General features: G+C 45.8%; 1 protein-coding gene across 2 annotated transcripts in view; it reads right to left on the reverse strand.

Moving 5' to 3' along the window:
- Positions 1–19,471, reverse strand: part of SGSM1 (small G protein signaling modulator 1) — a gene marked incomplete at its 5' end in the record, with an annotated part of 98,107 nt that overhangs the window by 23,691 nt on the left and 54,945 nt on the right. Inside the window, 5 exons of one of the 2 annotated variants that reach the window (XM_079949310.1) lie at positions 2,652–2,822; positions 5,727–5,856; positions 10,393–10,556; positions 10,941–11,008; positions 19,109–19,233. In XM_079949310.1, coding sequence (XP_079805436.1) covers positions 2,652–2,822; positions 5,727–5,856; positions 10,393–10,556; positions 10,941–11,008; positions 19,109–19,233 — 658 coding nt within the window. The remainder of the gene's footprint in view (positions 1–2,651; positions 2,823–5,726; positions 5,857–10,392; positions 10,557–10,940; positions 11,009–19,108; positions 19,234–19,471) is intronic. The other variant, XM_079949309.1, reaches the window with a different exon arrangement.

The following is a 19,471-nucleotide window of genomic DNA, read 5'->3' on the forward strand; positions in this document are numbered from 1 at the left end:
GTACGCTGGCTCCCTCAGCCAATAAAGTGAGATGAGCGCCGCAACCCCAGAGTTGTTCACGACTGGACTTAACCGTCAGGGGTCCTTTACCTTTACCTTTTACCTATCTATATACTGTATTTTTCGCTCTATAAGACGCACCAGACCACAAGACGCACCTAGTTTTTGGAGGAGGAAAACAAGAAAAAAATTATTCTGAATCTCAGAAGCCAGAACAGCAAGAGGGATCGCTGCGCAGTGAAAGCAGCAATCCCTCTTGCTGTTCTGGCTTCTGGGATAGCTGCACAGCCTGCATTCGCTCCATAAGACGCACACCACACATTTCCCCTTACTATTTAGGAGGGAAAAGGAGGGGAAAGGAGGGAAAAAGTGAGTCTTATAGAGCAAAAAATACGGTACTTTTTCCAGAATCCAGTTCACATTTTCTGTCTTGTTATAAAATATATGTTGTATTTTTGAAATCTTGCAAATCACTGTGGGATCTTTGATGAAGGGAAAGATACAAACCCTTTCTTAGGGTAGCCAAACTTGTGCTGCCCAGATGATGTTGGACTACAACTCCCATTGTCCCGGACCATTGGGCTAAACTGGGTGTGCATGTTGGGAGGTTGTAGTCCAGCAACATCCGGCGGCCATGTTGGCTATCCCAGAAACAACTAACCTTAAGTGCTCACCATCTCACACTAAACTTCATGGAGAACTGGCTAAGCACTTAAGAGCTGTGAGGCAGCTAAGTTACAATTCACAGCAAAACTTTCAAAATAATCCCTGGCTGGTTTCACATCAGAGCAAAGGCTCTGATGTGCCTTCCAATTACAAGCTCTCATCTAACTGGCTTGCAAGAGCCCTGCAATGACATGCTGACTCCAAATCTGCAGCAGAGTCACTCTGAAACAATTTTACCACACCAAAATGATTGAAGGGAAATTTCCATGAATCACCCCTACATGTCCCACTGGAGCACCATGGCCTAAATGAGTTTTGGAAAGGATGCCAAATGCTTTGATACAAGAAGAAAGAGCATGCCTGGAGCAGATTGTTCTTGAGGGACGGGGCAATGGAGCCTTCCTCCACCAAACAAGAATTGGACCACAGGAGGACGCAAAAGCCATATCTTGCTCTCTAAACTCTGTGCAGGGGAAATGGGGAATGTGAATTCAAGGAGGGTGGGAGCAGCATTTTGATTCAGATCACAGCAGGAAGGTCACTCTGCACAGAGAAGCAGGCTTTGTGTCTGCTGGCATTTGCTAAATCCTACATCAACCAACCTGTTCAGGTATTTAGCAGGTGAACTGCCTGGGCTTTTAACTAATCAATTTAAAAATGAAGGCACAAAGCAGATTCTATTGCTTTCTAGGAGAAATGAAAAAACAGTACCGTGTTTTTCAAAGGTCAGCTGATTGACAGTTTTCCATGTTACTATCAGATGCCTCAAGTATCATTTGGTGGAAAGGAAGGACCCAAGCATTAACAACAATAATGTCCCTATAGTGACACTGGGGAAAGTCAGGCTGAGGTCTGCTGGGCCAATTCTTGCGTGCAGGGCAAAGCCAACCCAGCCCTTGTCCCCTCCAGCCTGAGATCCAAAAGGGAGAGGGGCTGACCCGACAGGAACCTGGAGAGGACAAAGTCTTCCCCAGATCATCCTTTGGGCAGCAAGAGGGATGGCTCCATCTCTGCAGAGGTGGCTGCAGCTGCTGATCTGTTAAAGGACATTTTTCATTTGAGCTCCGTTGCCTCCTTCCTTTCATCTGCCTCAGATTATAACCAACAAAAAGTATGACAGCAACATTATATCACTACTAAAAGTGATTAGATCCATTAAAACATGCCTCTGATTTAATTGGACAATAGATTTTATGGTTTTCATTTTTTTAAATGTTAATTGTTATAGCTATTTATGCATCTGTGGGCATCAGGCATCTCCTCCTCCTCCTCCTAACACAAAAGGGATTGGGGCCAGCTGTGACACATGCAGCACACCATTACAGAGGGAAGAAAGGACGCCGCTTTTCCTTCACAGCTGTGAGTATTTTATGGACATGCAGGTCTAATCAATTCATTGGTTTAAAAAGCATTGTATGATCAATCTATTAAGATTTCTTTAAACTGGGCAGCAGCCCTAATCACAGTCACTCTTACAGGTGCCACATAATACTGTTTTGCATTTGTAAGAAAGCAATGTTTTAGTTTGGCAGCACCTGCACACTTTGGAACTCCTTGCCTGTTGACATCAGGCAGGTGGAGTTGCTGTACCCTTTTCGGTACCTGCTAAAAAAAAATTAGACAAGCCTGTTCAGACATGCAGACAATTGATGTATGTTTAAATCTGTTTTTAGCTCATTAACGTCAATTTTTTAAAAATGTTTTACATAGGGTTTTTTAAAAATAATTTTATTGTTTTATTATTCTTGTAAACCATTTTTTTTTCTTACAACCAAGGTGTATATAAATGTTATGAATTAAATGAACTTGCTTCTTCTGCTGGTGTGCCTCCAGGCAAAGCAGCCCAAGGGAAAGAGCCAAGGAGAAAGATGGGGAAGAGGAGGATCCCAGCTGTCTGCCCTGCCCAGATTCATAAATGCCAGCATCTGCCCCAGCTGCCAAGCCAAAAGCAAGAAGCACCCTCCATGTGCCAACAACAACATTACACGGGTGTGGGCTGGACCCCAACGTGACCAGAAGGGGAGGCGTTGCCTCAGGAAGACTCAGAGACCATTTGGGCATCACCACCGCTCTGCCAGAGGTCCGACGCATCCAGGCCTTTTCTTTCCCAGCGGCAGTAGAGGTGGAGGGAAGGCAAGAAGGGTGGTTAACCACCACTAAAGAGGAAGGGAGAGAAAAGGCAAAACATGAAGGCGGGCACAGTCCATGCCGCTTCCTCAAGCCTGGAAAAAGGAAAAACACACTAGGAACTCACTAGCTGTGATTCCCACATTGCTGAGGGTTGGTTCCAACTCTACGATTCTAGGAATAGTAGAAAAATCCATCATTGGCCAGAAATCCCCCTAAGGGAAAGCAAAAGAGAGCCAGTGTGGCCTAGTGGTTAGAGTGTTGGGCTTAGGACTTGGGAGAAAAGGACTCAGATCCTCACTCAGCCATGAAGTTCAATGAGTGGCCTTGGGTGCCAGTCACTGCCTCTCAGCCTAACCTACCTCCCAGGGGTGTTGTGAGGATAAAACGGGGAGGAGAATTATGTATGCCAACTTGAGCTCCTTGGATGAAAAGGTTGGACATAAATGAAAAGAACAATAATTAAGATCACTAACACGATAGGAGTTGGGAGTCAGTCAGCATCTAGAGAGAGCAGAGCAAATACACACCCTTTGATATTTGATGGAGGATTCAGTTTCCCCAGCTTTCATTTATTAATATACTTAAATACAAGTACAGATTTCTAATCCTTATGAAAGCAAGCTCCCAAAGTTTGGGCAACAGTGGCTGAAACTTCAGAAGCCAGAGACTGGCTGGGACGCCAGCGCCTTACACAGCTCCGAGTGAGCAAATCATGAATAAAATATGCAAATCAGTAATAGTAATAGTAGTAATAGTAATATATTATTTGTACCCCGCCCATCTGCCTGGGTTTCCCAAGCCACTCTGGGCAGCTTCCAACAAAGATTAAAAATACATTAAAATGTCACACATTAAAAACTTCCCTGAACAGGTCTGCCTTCAGATGTCTTCTAAATGTCAGGTAGTGTTTTTCTCTTTGACATCTGATGGGAGGGCATTCCACAGGGCAGGTGCCACTACCGAGAAGGCCCTCTGCCTGGTTCCCTGTAGCTTTGCTTCTCACAGTGAGGGAACCGCCAGAAGGCCCTCGGCGCTGGACCTCAGCATCCAGGCAGAATGATGGGGGTGGAGACGCTCCTTCAGGTATACTGGGCCGAGGCCATTTAGGGCTTTAAAGGTCAGCACCAACACTTTGAATTGTGCTCAGAAATGTACTGGGAACCAATGTACCGGTAGGTCTTTCAGGACCGGTGTTACATGGTCTTGGCGGCCGCCCCCAGTCACCAGTCTAGCTGCCGCATTCTGGATTAGTTGTTGTTTCCGAGTCACCTTCAAAGGTAGCCCCATTTAGAGCGCATTGCAGTAGTCCAAGGGGGAGATAACTAGAGCATGCACCACTCTGGCGAGACAGTCTGCGGGCAGATAGGCCTGCGTACCAGATGGAGTTGGTAAACAGCTGCCCTGGACACAGAATTGACCTGCGCCTCCATAGACAGCTGTGAGTCCAAAATGACTCCAAGGCTGCGCACATGGTCCTTCAGGGGCACAGTTACCCCATTCAGAACCAGGGAGTCCCCCACACCCACCCGTCCCTCGTCCCCCAAGAACAGTACTTCTGTCTTGTCAGGATTCAACCTCAATCCATTAGCCGCCATCCATCCTCCAACCCCCTCCAGACACTCACACAGGACCTTCACCACCTTCACTAGTTCTGATTTGAAAGAGAGGTAGAGCTGGGTATCATCCGCATATTGATGGACACCCAGCCCAAACCCCCTGATGATCTCCCAGAGGCTTCATGTAGATGTTAAAAAGCATGGTAAGGACTGTATAATACATTATGCAAAGTGTCAGGGAATGGCCTGAAGACAAGGACTGGGGAATGCATTCTATGGCAGACCAGCTTCTCTCCGATGGAGAGCTAGAGGGGGAAGAGTCGCCCCCCCCCCCTTGTCCACAGCATGTTCAGAAGCAGAGACAGGCAGAAGCTGAACAGCTTGGGGGAGTTACTCAGTTATAAGATAATGATGACAGAACCAGAAGGGAGGGGGCAGCTAGTTGTCTCGTCACTTGAAAGCGTGAGGGACCTCCCCTCGGACTTGGAGGTCCAAACGTATCAGGGAACAAAGGAGTCAGAGGGAGGAACTTCCCGTTGGTGCCCAAAATGCTGCGGAAGCCGGAAAGAGGATTAGACCAGCCAACTGCCTTCCTTGTGGAGAGCTGTGTATTTGTGCTCGCAACATGATGCTGTAATAAAAGGACTATAGATCTATCAGCTGCTCATTAATTCTTATCTGTGAAGTTACCAAAGGGAGGGGAGGACTCTCCATGCCTGACACAAAGTAAGCAAATTTCCGTAATTTATACTGGTGGTGGACATGCACATTCCTTGGTGCAGAATTTTAATGTATCCAAATTGGATCATGCACACCTCTGAGCATTCCTTGATATTCCTCAGGGCATGGAAGGCAGGCTACAATGGCATAATAAATATGACTTATGAAATATGAATGGAATACACTCCTATATGTTTATAACATGTAGTAAAATTAAAAGTTAGCCTAAGGTCGAAAAAAAAATCTTATTTAAGATAACTATGTCAGCTTTCTCAGTTTCTACCAGGCGAGCTGTTGTGTATTGAGTCAAAGGATTTTATATCTGTATTATTATTGTCTGTATTTGCATTAGGGTAAAGTAACTGCCTTTTGGTTCCAGAGGGTATAGCTACTATTGGTTCATTTAAGCTGCTGTATTTGGATCCTCTGTCTTATTGGTTTCCTCCAAAAGGCAGGACTGTGATTGCCTGATATTGTTCCCTCCAAAATGTATCCTTTCTAGCTAGTTCCCTGTCCCTATAAATGTAGCTCTCCCCTCCTCAGGTCTCAGTCTTGTTGCTTTAATAAAGAAGTGTTACTAGAGAACTGTCTCCAGCATATTATGTCAAGAGAGCTGAAATCACAAACCCCACGTCACAACACGAGCAACCTTACCAAACTCTGACTGAAGGCCAGGATAGAGGATCCGGAAAACGTAATCAGTTGCCTCCTCCTCCTCCTTGTCTGATGCCGACTCCGAGGACCCCTGGGGGCTTCGCTTCTTCAGCTTTGGAAACACCTTCCCCTTTGAGGAGTCAAACAAAATTATTATTATTAATAATAATTTTATTATTTATACCCCACCCATCTGGCTGGGTTTCCCCAGCCACTCTGGGCGGCTCACAGCATATATCAAAACATACTAAAACATCAAACATTCAAAACTTCCCTGAACAGGGTTGCCTTCAGATTTCTTCTAAAAGTCAGATAGTTGTTTATTTCCTTGACATCTGAAGGGAGGGTGTTCCACAGGGAGGGTGCCACTACTGAGAAGGCCCTGTGCCTGGTTCTCTGTAACCTCGCTTCTCACAATGAGGGAACCAGCGGAAGACCCTTGGAGGAGGATCTCAGTTCCGGGCTGAACGATGGGAACAAAAAAGCTCCTTCAGGTATGTAGGGCTGAGGCAGTTTAGGGCTTTAAAGGTCAGTACCAACACTTTGAACTATGCTCAGAAACGCACTGGGAGCCAATGAAGGTCCTTTATATCAGGCTTTCTCAACCTCAGCCCTCCAGATGTTTTTGGCCTGCAACTCCCATGATACCTAGCTAGGGATGATGGGAATTGTAGTCTCAAAACATCTGGAGGGCCAAGGTTGTAGAAGCCTGCTTTATATGGTCTCGGTGCCACTCCCAGTCACCAGTCTAGTTGCCGCATTCTGGATTAGTTGTAATTTCCAGGTCCCTTCAAAGGTAGCCCCACATAGAGTGCATTGCAGTAGTCCAAGCGTGAGATAACTAGAGCATGCACCACTATGGCGAGACAGTTCGTGGGCAGGGAGGGACTCAGCCTGTGTACCAGATGGAGCTGGTGGACAGCTGCCCGGGACACAGAATTGACCTGCGCCTCCATGGACAGCTGTGAGTCCAAAATGACTCCCAGGCTGCACACCTGGTCCTTCAGGGGCACAGTTACCCCATTCAGGATCGGGAAGTCCCCCACACCTGCCCGTCCCCTGTCCCCTAAAAACAGTACTTCTGTCTTGTCAGGATTCAACCTCAATCCATTAGCCGCCATCCATCCTCCAACCCCCTCCAGACACTCACACAGGACCTTCACTGACTTCATTAGTTCTGAATGAAAAGAGCTGGGTTCTGAATGAAAAGAGCTGGGTATCATCCGCATACTGATGAACACTCAACCCAACCCCCCTGATGATCTCTCCCAGTGGCTTCTATATGAGCATGGGAGAGAGGACAGAACCATGAGGCACCCCACAAGTGAGAGCCCAGGGGTCTGAACACTCATCCCCCAACACCACTTTCTGGACACAACCCAGGAGTGGAACCACTGTATGACAGTGCCCCCAGTTCCCAGCTCCTGTAGATGGTCCAGAAGGATGTCATGGTTCGATGATATCAAAGCCACTGAGAGATCCAGCAGAACTGGGAAACAGCTATCACCTCAATCCCCGGCACACTGGAGATCCTTGACCAGTGCGACTGAGGATGTTTTGGTCAGTTTCACTTGTCCAAGCAGCCTGTCCACATCCTCAGAGGTAACAGATTGGAACTGATCCTATGCAACTTGTCTAGACAGGACTCTAGCACTCTCCCGCCCTGGCCCTGCTCCCACAGTGAAGTCTGAGTGACTTTAATCTGCAAAAGACTTTGCAAAATCATTGCAGAAGATATTGGGGTTGTCACCAGGCCCCGATGGTGAAGGTGGTTCCATTAGATTGTGAACCACCTGAAAGAGTCTCCTGCTGCTGTTTTCTGCAGATGCAATAGAGGTGGTGAAGAAGGTTCTCTTCGCCATTGCTTTCGCCACTTGGTAGGCTTGACGTTGAGCTGTAACCCATGTCTGGTCAGATTCAGAATGAGTTTTCTGCCACTGGTGCTCTAGCCATCTCAGCGATTGTTTCATCACCCTCAGCTCCGGGGAAAACCATGGGGTTGTCCAGGCTCCATGCAATCAGAGAGGGCGCTTCGGATCCAGACAGTCGATAGCCCTGGTTAACTCCACATTCCAGGGGGCCACCAAGGAATCAGCTGAAAGGCCATCAACATGGGATAAAACATCCCCTACCACTCTCTGGAAACTATTTGGATTCATTAAGTGGTGGGGGCAGACCATCTGAATCAGTCCCACCTCCCTGCAGAGGGGAAGGGTCGCAGAGAAGTCAAGTTGCACTAAGTGATCTGACCATGGCACTTCTTTTGTTTCAGTTTTACTTAATTGTCAGATCACCCCCGTCCATGGAGGTGAACACCAGGTCTAAGGCATGTCCGTGCCTATGAGTTGGGCCAAACTTATTCAGGGATGGCCCCATGGAGGCCTTGCTTTCCATGAAGTCCCAAGCGGTTCCTTGTAAGGTTGTGTCAGCGTGGATGTTAAAATCCCCTAGGACAACCAAACTAGGTTTCTTCAGGAGAACATCCACCACAACCTGAAGCAGCTCAGGCAGGGAATCCTTGATGCAGTAGGGATGTTAGTACAGTAATAGGAATCCTGCACTGCCTCTATTGCCCAAGCTCCAGAACATGCACTCAGAAAACTGGCGTCCCAATAGGACGCCTGGTGCAAGCTAATGACTTTCTAAAGATCACTGCAACCCCCCCTCCCCACCCAAATAACCTGGGCTGCTGTGCGTAAGAGAACCCTGGTGGACAAGCAGCGGCAAGAACAGACCCATCTGCCTCATCCAACCTCATTTCTCCATCCACAATCAAGTCATGCATGGCGGTGGTCTTGTGGATCATTGACCGGGCATTGCACAGCAGCACCTTCAGGTCATGTGGGTCTGCCTTGTTGATTCCAGCATCCTTTCAGTCAGGACCAGACTTGGAGGAAACAAAGATCTTCAGAAATGTGGCTGCCTCATTTAGTGCAGAACAACGACCAAGCCAAGGCCAGAGCAGGCTCAGTCCCAGGCTCAGACTTTCATAGCATTCCCATCCAATGTGAGGAACTATCCCGTCTAAAACTGTGGAGAACCACTGCCAGTCTGTGAAACCAATACGAAACTTGATGGATCTACTATTCGACTCAATCTAACACAACTTCCTGAATGCCTAAGGCCAAGCTCACATTTCCATGGGGGAGAAGGGGTGGGGGTGAGAACAGTCTCCCCTTATCACAGAGGTTTCCCTCCCTAGCACAGCTTTCCCTCGTTGCTTTTCAAGTCTGATTTTCTTTGTTCAGTTTTTAAATTTGATTAAAACAATATTTCACGACAAGGGTTCATTCCAGAAAGAACATCAGAAGAGCCTCTGGATCAGGCCAGTGCCTGTCCAGTCCAGAATCCTGTTCTCACAGTGGCCAACCAGATGCTCCAATGGGAAACCCACAAGCAGGACCCATGCGCAAGATCACGTTCTCCTCCTGTGATTTCTAGCTACAGTACTAATATTCAGAAGAATATTAATATTTTTAAAAACCTATATGCAGGATTAGAATCACACGATTTGACTCCAGATAGAATACACCCAGAGCCTCATGCTCAGCCCTCCTTGGAGATGCCACTGGGGTCTGAGCCGAGGGGCTTCCCCATGCAAAGCAGGAGCTCTTTGACAGACCTTGAGCTCCAGCAGGTGCCCTCGATGGGCTCCTGAGGCCTATACCTTCCTCAGCCCCTCTAAAAGCAAAGAAGAACAGAAGACCCACAAAGCCCTTCTTGCACCTGCCACTTCCAGAGCCCATGAACAGTTCATAAGAACATCAGAAGAGCCTGCTGGATCCATCCAAGGAGGCCCACCTGGTCCAGCATCCTGTCCTGAGAGTGGCCAACCAGATGCCTCTTCTGCCAAGCCCATAAGCAGGAATCAAACGCAAGAGCCCTCTCTCTCCCTTCCAGTGGTTCCCAGCAACTGGCATTCAGAAGCACTGCTGCCTTTGACCTTGTAGGCAGAGGGCAGCCATCATAGCCAGTAGCCATCGAGAGGCCTCTCGTCCTCTATGAATTTGTCTAGTCCTCTTTTAAAGCCATCTCAGATGGAGGCCATTACTGCCTCCTGTGGGAGGGAGTTCCAGAGTTTTACTATGTGAAGAAGGCCTTAAAATCTTCAACTTCATAGGATGCCCATGAGTTCTAATGTAATGACAGAAGGAGAAAAACATTTCCCTCTCCACTTTCTCCATGCCATGCATGACTTCATAAACTTCCATCAGGTTTCCTCTTAGGCCTTATGCACATTTGCCTTTCCTCCACTGTCTCCAGGCACAGACTGCACTTAAAAGCTCCAGGTCTGAGCAGCGGTTGGGGTTGTGCTTTTTTTGCTCAGAGCTTTTCCCACAAAACCCCATTCTTTGAAGCTCAATCAGAGCAAATGTCATTCGGCAGAAAACCCAAATGACATGGAGCTTTTAAGCGTGGACTGTGGCTGCAAAGATCAGGGCAAAAGGGTGTGAATAAGCCATGATTTGACTTTTCTCTAAACTATAATGTCCAAAGCCCTGCAGCCTTTTCTTGTAGGAGGGTTCTCCACCCCCCTTGATCACCTCAGTTGTCCTTTTCCAGCTCTACAAAGTCATTTTTGAGTGGAGATTACCAGTCCCGAGCTGTGAGAGGCCAACCCATGAGAGGCCACCCTCACCCCCCCCCAGGCTGCAGCCAGCCTTACCTTCCCCCTCTGTGACCACAGAGGGGGGTCCAGCTGGCCATGGGGCAGGAGCCCATTTTCTAGGCAGGAGAGGAACTGCAGGAGGTGCCCACCTTTCGGGAATCGCAGTGGTGGGCGCTGGATGCCGTCTTGGCTTACCAGGACAACTGTGCCCCCACTGTCTACTATTGGCAAGAGAAAGCGGGTGGGGGGAGAGAGACGGAAAAGAGGGAAGAGGTGAGAACCAGATTCTGTCCAAAGAAACCCCACTGGGCTCCAGGGGGAGCCAGAAGCATTTTGTTGCCCCCACCCCCAAATGGCCTAGGGCCACCCACACCTTTGCTTAATGTCGACAACGCACCCCTCGTGCGCCCTTTAAATCCCCTCGTAAATACAAGAGGTTTCTGGTTTTGATGTGGAGAAGCTTCTATTCTCTTTCCAGAGAATGGGGTGCTTCTCTCCTGCTTCCCCTCCAGGTCAGTCGTGGGTGGAGCCAGAGCCCAAACTGGACTGACCACCAGACAGGGCGACCAAAGCAGATTCTGTAGTGGAACCAGCCCCCCTCTTACCTTGCTGGTGGCAGTGGAGGTAGACAATGTCCTCCAGGCGGATGGTCATGGCATAGTCCCAGTAGATGCTGTGAGAGGGAAGAACAAAGCCCATCGGGGTCACCCTCAGAAAACTCCCTGAAGGGTCAGCCCCACATACACCTCTAACAGGAAGAAAATGGAGTGGGAATAAGCAAAACTAAACTCCTGGCAAATGCTCAACGAAAAAAAGAGACCCATCCCAAATTCTGTGGCAGTAAGTTCCGCAATATTAGAGAATCCTTCCACAGTGAGTTCTCTCACTTTAAAAAATGAAGCTGCAATTTTCACTACATCTATGCTACCAGTTTTTGTACCAATTTAGTGAATAATATTGAAGTTCTGAGTTAACATGCAATTGACGCATCATCTTTCAGACTGGCTCCCACCTGTTGGACCACTGAAACTGCAAGAGCTGGTTATGAAAATTTAGCTCACCTGTAGAGATGATGGCAGCATTGCTGATTGGCAGCTGAAGCTTTTAAGCTACCAGTATGGCTGGTGCAACTCTGCATAATAAATTTTAGCAGGAAACCTGGCATAACTCAGTCTGTAGAGCAGGAGACTCTTAATCTCAGGGTTGTGGGTTCAAGCACCACATTGGGCAAAAGATTCCTGCATTGAAGAGGATTGGACTAGATGACCCTCGTGGTCCCTTCGAACACTACAATTCTATGATTCTAAACCTGTTAAGACACCACCATTGACCATTATCTAGATATATCTTCTTATACAGTGGTACCTCGGGTTAAGAACTTAATTCGTTCTGGAGGTCCGTTCTTAACCTGAAACTGTTCTTAACCTGAGGTTAATCGCTGTGGCTGCGTGATTTCTGTTCTCATCCTGAGGCAAAGTTCTTAACCCGAGGTAATATTTCTGGGTTAGCGGAGTCTGTAACCTGAAGCGTCTGTAACCCAAGGTACCACTGTATACATAAACATCTAAGGCTGTTGTCATGCTCTGCAGTTCACGTAACCACCAGTAGGTAGCACTGTGAAAAAAAAGTGTGATGACAAACTTAGAGGCTAGCTAGGCAGCACCTGCCCAATGGGGAGGAGGGTGGCGGCCAGGGAGTAGAAGGAGTGGGGTGGGGGGGAGGTTGACAAGCAACATGAGCAAGGATGGCACTTTCTCTCTGTGTGTGTTTGGCTTTGGCGGAAGGTCCAGGCGTTCGCTCAGAAAATCAGAAAAATCAGAAAATCCCTGCTGACAACTGGCACAAAGCAGTATGAAGAGTGCCGGCCATTCTGCCTCAACCCCAGCAGAGGGCGCACTGGTTCTGACGCTGGGCAGCCCTCCTCTCCTCCCAACCCTTGACGAGCACAACTAAGGACTTATTCACCTTTTCTCCTCCCTTCCCAGGCGTGATTCACACTTGAAAGCTCTGTGTCCGAGTGCTCTTTCTTCCTCCGCCTCCTCCGTGAAAAGTGCTCTTGAGTGTTAAATCACAGTGAATAGAAATCTGCATAAAACCTGAATTGCTGTTTGTTGCGTTTCAGCTTTATTGAAACGTTTAAGTGACTTAAATGTTAGAATCCTCATTCACACAATTATTCCAAATGTTAAGGTCCCTGAGAGATATTAGGAGACAGACACCCCACATTCCTCTTTCAGTTTCTGCTGAAAAGGGATTGACTGTTAAGCCACTCTGAAAATTATAACTCTGGGAGGGGAAGAGGAGACCCTCTGCAACTCTCAGCACCCTTCCCAAACTACACTTCCCAGAATTCTTTGGGGGTACGCCATGATTCTTTCAAGTTGAGTTGTACAGTGGTACCTCGGATTACATACGCTTCAGGTTACATACGCTTCAGGTTACACACTCCACTAACCCAGAAATAGTGCTTCAGGTTAAGAACTTTGCTTCAGGATAAGAACAGAAATCCGAAGGTACATTCTTTCACCTTTGGTGGAAATGCCCAAGGATTAAGACTTTCTGGGAGATGATTTATAACGAAATGAAAAAGGTATTTAAATATACCTTTCAGAAGAAACCAGAGGCCTTTCTCCTGGGCATGGTCGGCCAATTGGTGTCAAAGAAGGACAGAAATTTCTTCATGTATGCCACAACAGCAGCAAGAATACTTATTGCAAAGTACTGGAAGACACAAGATTTACCCACCCGGGAAGAATGGCAGATGAAGGTGATGGACTATATGGAGCTGGCGGAAATGACTGGCAGAATCCGAGACCAAGGAGAAGAGTCGGTGGAAGAAGATTGGAAGAAATTTAAAGTTTATTTACAGACACATTGTAAAATTAAGGAATGTTAGAAGGATGTTGGAATGAAGTTATGTGGCTTTAGCAGAAATGTTATAAAGGATTAAGTAATAATGGATTGTTAATTGGTGAAAGAAGAGAGTGTAAAATTACAGTATGGTAAGATAAATTATTAGGATAAAAACAAAGATGGAAAGGATTTGCTGAAATATCTAATTGAACTAGAATACAAGAAAGGGAGGTGTGAGGAGGTCAAGGAAACAAACAGATGAAAAATAAGTTATGGGAAGGTTTGATTTGTTTTTTGTTCGTATTTTTCTGTGCTGTTTTTTTCTTTTTTTGTCTGTTTGTATCTATTGTGATGTATTGCTTTGTTTTTTCTTGCTTAATTTAGTGGGGTTTTTTGTAACCTTTAAAACTGGAATAAATATTATTAAAAAAAACAAAACAGAAATCGGGCTCTGGCGGTGCAGCAGCAGCAGGAGGCCCCACTAGCTAAAGTGGTGCTTCAGTTTAAGAACAGTTTCAGGTTAAGAATGGACTTCCGGAACAAATTAAGTACTTAACCCGAGGTACCACTGTAGTGCTTTAAATGGAAGAGCCTGAGTGGGCAGGACAAGCTCTGACCCTTCAGATCCTTCTTCAAAAGGCGGTGACTGAACCTTTTGGGGTTTCATATGCCTTTCACTTCTCTTTGCCCAGACTTAAAAAAGTGCAGCCATGCTACCTGAGGCCTTGCAAAAGCAAACACAGGAAGGCAGGCGTTTTTCCCTTCACCTTTGGGGAAATGCAGCAGCTGGGACAACGTGCTTGAGGCCAGAATACGGAGCCCCACCCAGCGGAAGGAGGAGCCAGCAGGAATCTGGGCAAGCACAGCTGCTGATAAGCAAAGCTTGCTGGATCCGGCCAGGGGCCCATCTCAGCCAGCATCCTGTTCTCACAGGGGCCAACCAGATGTCTGTGCAGGACCTGTGCACTAGAGTCGTCTCCTCACCTTCAGTTTTGAGCAGCTGGGATTCAGAAGCACAGCTGCCTCTGACTGTGAAGGCAGAGCAGAGCCATGGTGGCCAGGAGCCATCGATAGCCCTCTCCTAGCGATGAATTTGTCTAAGAAGCAAAGAAAGCTCCCCCACCCTCCCACCCCTATGTAGTCCAGCCTCCTTCCTCCAGGTGCCCACAGATGTTCTGGGCTCCCCTGTAGGGCTCCTTTTGCCAAGATCTACACAGAAATCTTTATCAAACTCCTCTAATTAATAAGTCCCATGACTGGAATGTAATAATGGAGGGATACAATCTATTTCAGAGAAACAGACCAGACAAGAAAGGAGGAGGAGTGGCGTTATATGTCAGGGATGTGTATACCTGTGAAGAGATCCAAGATTTAGAACCTCAAAGCCAAAGTGAGAGCATTTGGGCCAAAATTAAGGGAGAGAAGAATAACAGGGACCTCATTGTGGGAGTTTACTATAGATCCCCAAGCCAAACAGAGGACATAGATGATGCCTTCCTGGAACAGATGGCCAAGCATGCAAAAGGAAGAGAGATAGTAGTAATGGGGGACTTCAATTACCCGGATATTTGCTGGATGTCAAACTCAGCCAAGAGCATAAGGTCAAACAGATTCCTCACTGGCCTTGCAGACAACTTCATTGTCCAGAAAGTGGGAGAAGCAACAAGAGGAACAGCCATTTTAGATCTGGTCCTAACCAATGTTGATGACCTGGTTAGTGGGGTAGAAGTGGAAGGATCATTAGGCGCGAGTGATCATGCTCTTCTGAAGTTTACTATACAGCGGAAAGGAGCAGCCAAGCATACTAGGACTCAATTTCTTGACTTTAAGAAAGCCGACTTCATAAAACTTAGGGAAGTGCTGGGTGAGATCCCATGGACAGTAATACTAAAAGGAAAGGGAGTTCATGATGGCTGGGAGTTTGTTAAGAGGGAGATAGTAAAAGCACAACTTCAGGCAATACCAATGAGATGGAAACATGGAAGGTGCCTAAAGAAGCCCGGGTGGCTATCTAAAGAACTTTTAACTGAGTTAAGATTAAAAAAGGATGTGTACAAAAAATGGAAAAGGGGGGAAACCACCAAAGAGGATTTCAAACAAATAGCCAGCACGTGTAGACACAAAGTCAGAAAAGCTAAAGCACAGAATGAACTCAGGCTTGCTAGAGAGGTTAAAAGCAACAAAAAAGGGCTTTTATGGGTATGTTCGTAGCAAAAGGAAGAACAAAGAAACAGTGGGGTCACTCAGAGGAGAAGGTGGTGAAATGCAAACAGGGGACACAGAAAGGGCTGAACTCCTCAATGCCTTCTTTGCCTCAGTCTTCTCTGATAAAGAAAACAATGCCCGACCTGAAGAATTTGGAGCAAATGATTCAGCAGAGGAAACACAGCCCAGAATAACTAAGGAGATAGTACAAGAATACTTGGCTAGTTTAGATGTATTCAAGTCTCCAGGGCCAGATGAACTGCATCCAAGAGTATTAAAAGAACTGGCAGATTTATTAGACCTCGAGGGGTTCGACAATAGGTTTGGCTGGCATGCCTACTTATGGCAAAACAAAGAAAAAGTACATAAAGGGTTTTCTAGTCATATTATTAGGGGGCCTCTATATGAAGTGTGGGAGAAGAATAAAAAACTCCTTGAATGGAAAACACCCTGGTGGCTATCACCAATCGATATTTCAGTGATCAAAAAAACCAATATGGAAGGAAAAAGGTTTACTTATGAGGACCTACTAATAAGATCAGAAAGTGGATGGAGGATGAGAACATATGAGGAGCTGAAAGAGAAATTAACAAGCTGGTTACAATTCCACCAAATAAACGCAATATGGACGGAACATAAAAAAGTAGGGATGAATGAGAAGAAATCCAAATTTCAGATAGAAATAATAGAGGGTAAATCCAAATTATTATCTAAAATGTATGATATACTATTAGAATGGGACACCAAAGATGAGGAAATAAAGGAGGTCATGACAAGATGGGCAATGGATCTGGGATATAATATAGAGTATGATAAGTGGCTGAATTTATGGACTAGCGGAATGAAATTCACGGCATGTGTAACACTGAGGGAAAATTTAGAAAAGATGATGTACAGGTGGTACATTACCCCAGCAAAGCTAGGGAAAATGTACAAGACAGGGAATAAGTTTTGCTGGAAGTGTAAAACTAAAGAAGGTAATTTTTTCCACATGTGGTGGACATGCGACGAAATGAAGAAATACTGGGAATATATTTACAATGAGTTAAAAAAAATATTTAAATATACATTTCCCAAAAGACCAGAGGCTTTTCTTCTGGGAATAATTGGGGACGAAATTAAAAGAGAAGATAAGACATTATTCCAGTATGCTACAGCTGCCGCTAGATTATTAATTGCCCAAAATTGGAAAAGCCAAAGTATCCCACCAATTAGTGATTGGCAAACAAAGTTATTCGAATTTGTAGAACTTGCAAAAATGACACAAAAAATTAGAAACCAAAAGAATACAAAGTTTATTAATGACTGGAATAAATTTATGATTTATATTGAAGGGAATTACAAGAACCTAAAAACTATAGCAGGACTGATATAGATCTTACGATGTGCAAATCATTATAATTATCAACTGCAGGAGAAATAAATTACTCATATTAAGAAGCCTGATACTGGGAGGGATGGAAGTCAATAGATGTGTAGAAGAATGATTAAAATATTTAAAGATATAAAGATACAAATGAGAAGACAAAGAAGCGTAATGGAAATCGACATCGTTTATACGTTATGTTTTGATATTTATTTAGTTTTTTGTGGTTTTTTTTTAGTGTGTTGTGGTTTTTTACAACTGTTGTAACCGTTGATTTGTTTTTCTTTTTGGTGATCTAATGTGAAAATTAATAAAAAGAATTTAAAAAAAAAAAGAACTGGCAGATGTGATCTCAGAACCACTGGCAGTCATCTTTGAGAATTCCTGGAGAACAGGCGAAGTCCCGGCAGACTGGAGGAGGGCAAATGTTGTCCCTATTTTCAAAAAGGGGGAAAGAGAGGACCCAAATAATTACCGCCCAGTCAGTCTGACATCAATACCAGGGAAGATTCTGGAGCAGATCATTAAGCAAACAGTCTGTGAGCACCTAGAAAGGAATACTGTGATCACCAATAGTCAGCATGGATTTCTGAAAAATAAGTCATGTCAGACTAACCTGATCTCATTTTTTGACAGAATTACAAGCCTGGTAGATGAAGGGAACGCAGTGGATGTAGCCTACCTTGATTTCAGCAAGGCATTTGACAAGGTGCCCCATGATATTCTTGTAAAGAAGCTGGTAAAGTGCGGACTTGACTATGCTACCACTCAGTGGATTTGTAACTGGCTGACTGACCGAACCCAAAGGGTGCTCATCAATGGTTCCTCTTCATCCTGGAGAAGAGTGACTAGTGGGGTGCCACAGGGTTCTGTCTTGGGCCCGGAATTATTCAACATCTTTATCAACAACTTGGATGATGGACTCAAGGGCATCCTGATCAAATTTGCAGATGACACCAAACTGGGAGGGATGGCTAACACCCCAGAGGACAGGATCACACTTCAAAACGACCTTGACAGATTAGAGAACTGGGCTAAAACAAACAAGATGAATTTTAACAGGGAGAAATGTAAAGTATTGCACTTGGGCAAAAAAAATGAGAGGCACAAATACAAGATGGGTGACACCTGGCTTGAGAGCAGTACATGTGAAAAGGATCTAGGAGTCTTGGTTGACCACAAACTTGACATGAGCCAACAGTGTGACGCGGCAGCTAAAAAAGCCAATGCAATTCTGGGCTGCATCAATAGGAGTATTGCATCTAGATCAAGGGAAGTAATAGTGCCACTGTATTCTGCTCTGGTCAGACCTCACCTGGAGTACTGTGTCCAGTTCTGGGCACCACAGTTCAAGAAGGACACTGACAAACTGGAACGTGTCCAGAGGAGGGCAACCAAAATGGTCAAAGGCCTGGAAACAATGCCTTATGAGGAACGGCTAAGGGAGCTGGGCATGTTTAGCCTGGAGAAGAGGAGGTTAAGGGGTGATATGATAGCCATGTTCAAATATATAAAAGGGTGTCACATAGAGGAGGGAGAAAGGTTGTTTTCTGCTGCTCCAGAGAAGCGGACACGGAGCAATGGTTCCAAACTACAAGAAAGAAGATTCCACCTAAACACTAGGAAGAACTTCCTGACAGTAAGAGCTGTTTGACAGTGGAATTTGCTGCCAAGGAGTGTGGTGGAGTCTCCTTCTTTGGAGGTCTTTAAGCAGAGGCTTGACAACCATATGTCAGGAGTGCTCTGATGGTGTTTCCTGCTTGGCAGGGGGTTGGACTCGATGGCCCTTGTGGTCTCTTCCAACTCTATGATTCTATGATTCTAATTAAATCTGCCAGGAAGCTCCAAAGCATATGACATCCTTTCAGGTCAAAATACTCCTGTCAGGTCAAAATGCAGCCATTGCAGCCTCCCCCAGCCTGGTGCCTTCCAGGTGTTTTCAACTACAACTCCCATCAGCCCCAGCTAACGCTAATGGGAGTCGCTGTCCACAGCATCTGCAAGGCATCAGGTTGAGGGAGGCTGATCAATTGTTTTCAACGTGGATAAATTCTGTGCTGCAGCAACTTAACCGCTGCAGGGACTAGCCTTTTGTTAATTTTTTTCTTTTGGAGTGGGTGACATGACTATACTTTTTCATGGAATCATAGAACTGAAGTGTTGGAAGGGACCATGAGGGTCATCCAGTCCAACCCCTTTTGCCCAACATGGGGCTCAAGCCCACAACCCTGAGATGCTCATGCTCTACTCACTGAGCTTATAATGTTGCTGCTTACTTTAGTTTCTTCTTATGCTGCTTTTTTTATCCTGTTATATGCATTAGGATAATCTATTCTCTGTGCTGCTCACCTTTTCTCATAGTCCAGATCACCCACAGAGCCATTCATCAGTTGGTTTGGGGTCCACTTGAGAGTCATGACATCAGCAGTCTGGTGAAGGGACAAATATCCTGGGATGGACTCCATATCGTCCCGCTAAGAAAAGAGGAAAAGGAAGAAGAGTTGTTTGCTTTTTAATTATTTTATCATTTAAATATCTATTTGGTGCTTTTTCTTTAATTATTCTGCCATACGGCAAAGAAAGGATTAGCAAAGCAAGCAGCCATCTACGGAGTCAGTCCCTTGGTCTGTCTAGCTCAGTACTGTCTGCACTGACTGGCAGCAGCTCCTCCGTGTTTCAGACGGGGGTCCTTCTCTCCCAGCCCTGCCTGGA

Source organism: Podarcis cretensis (assembly GCF_951804945.1).
Source record: "Podarcis cretensis genome assembly, chromosome: 13".
In the NCBI taxonomy this organism is placed as follows: domain Eukaryota; kingdom Metazoa; phylum Chordata; class Lepidosauria; order Squamata; family Lacertidae; genus Podarcis; species Podarcis cretensis.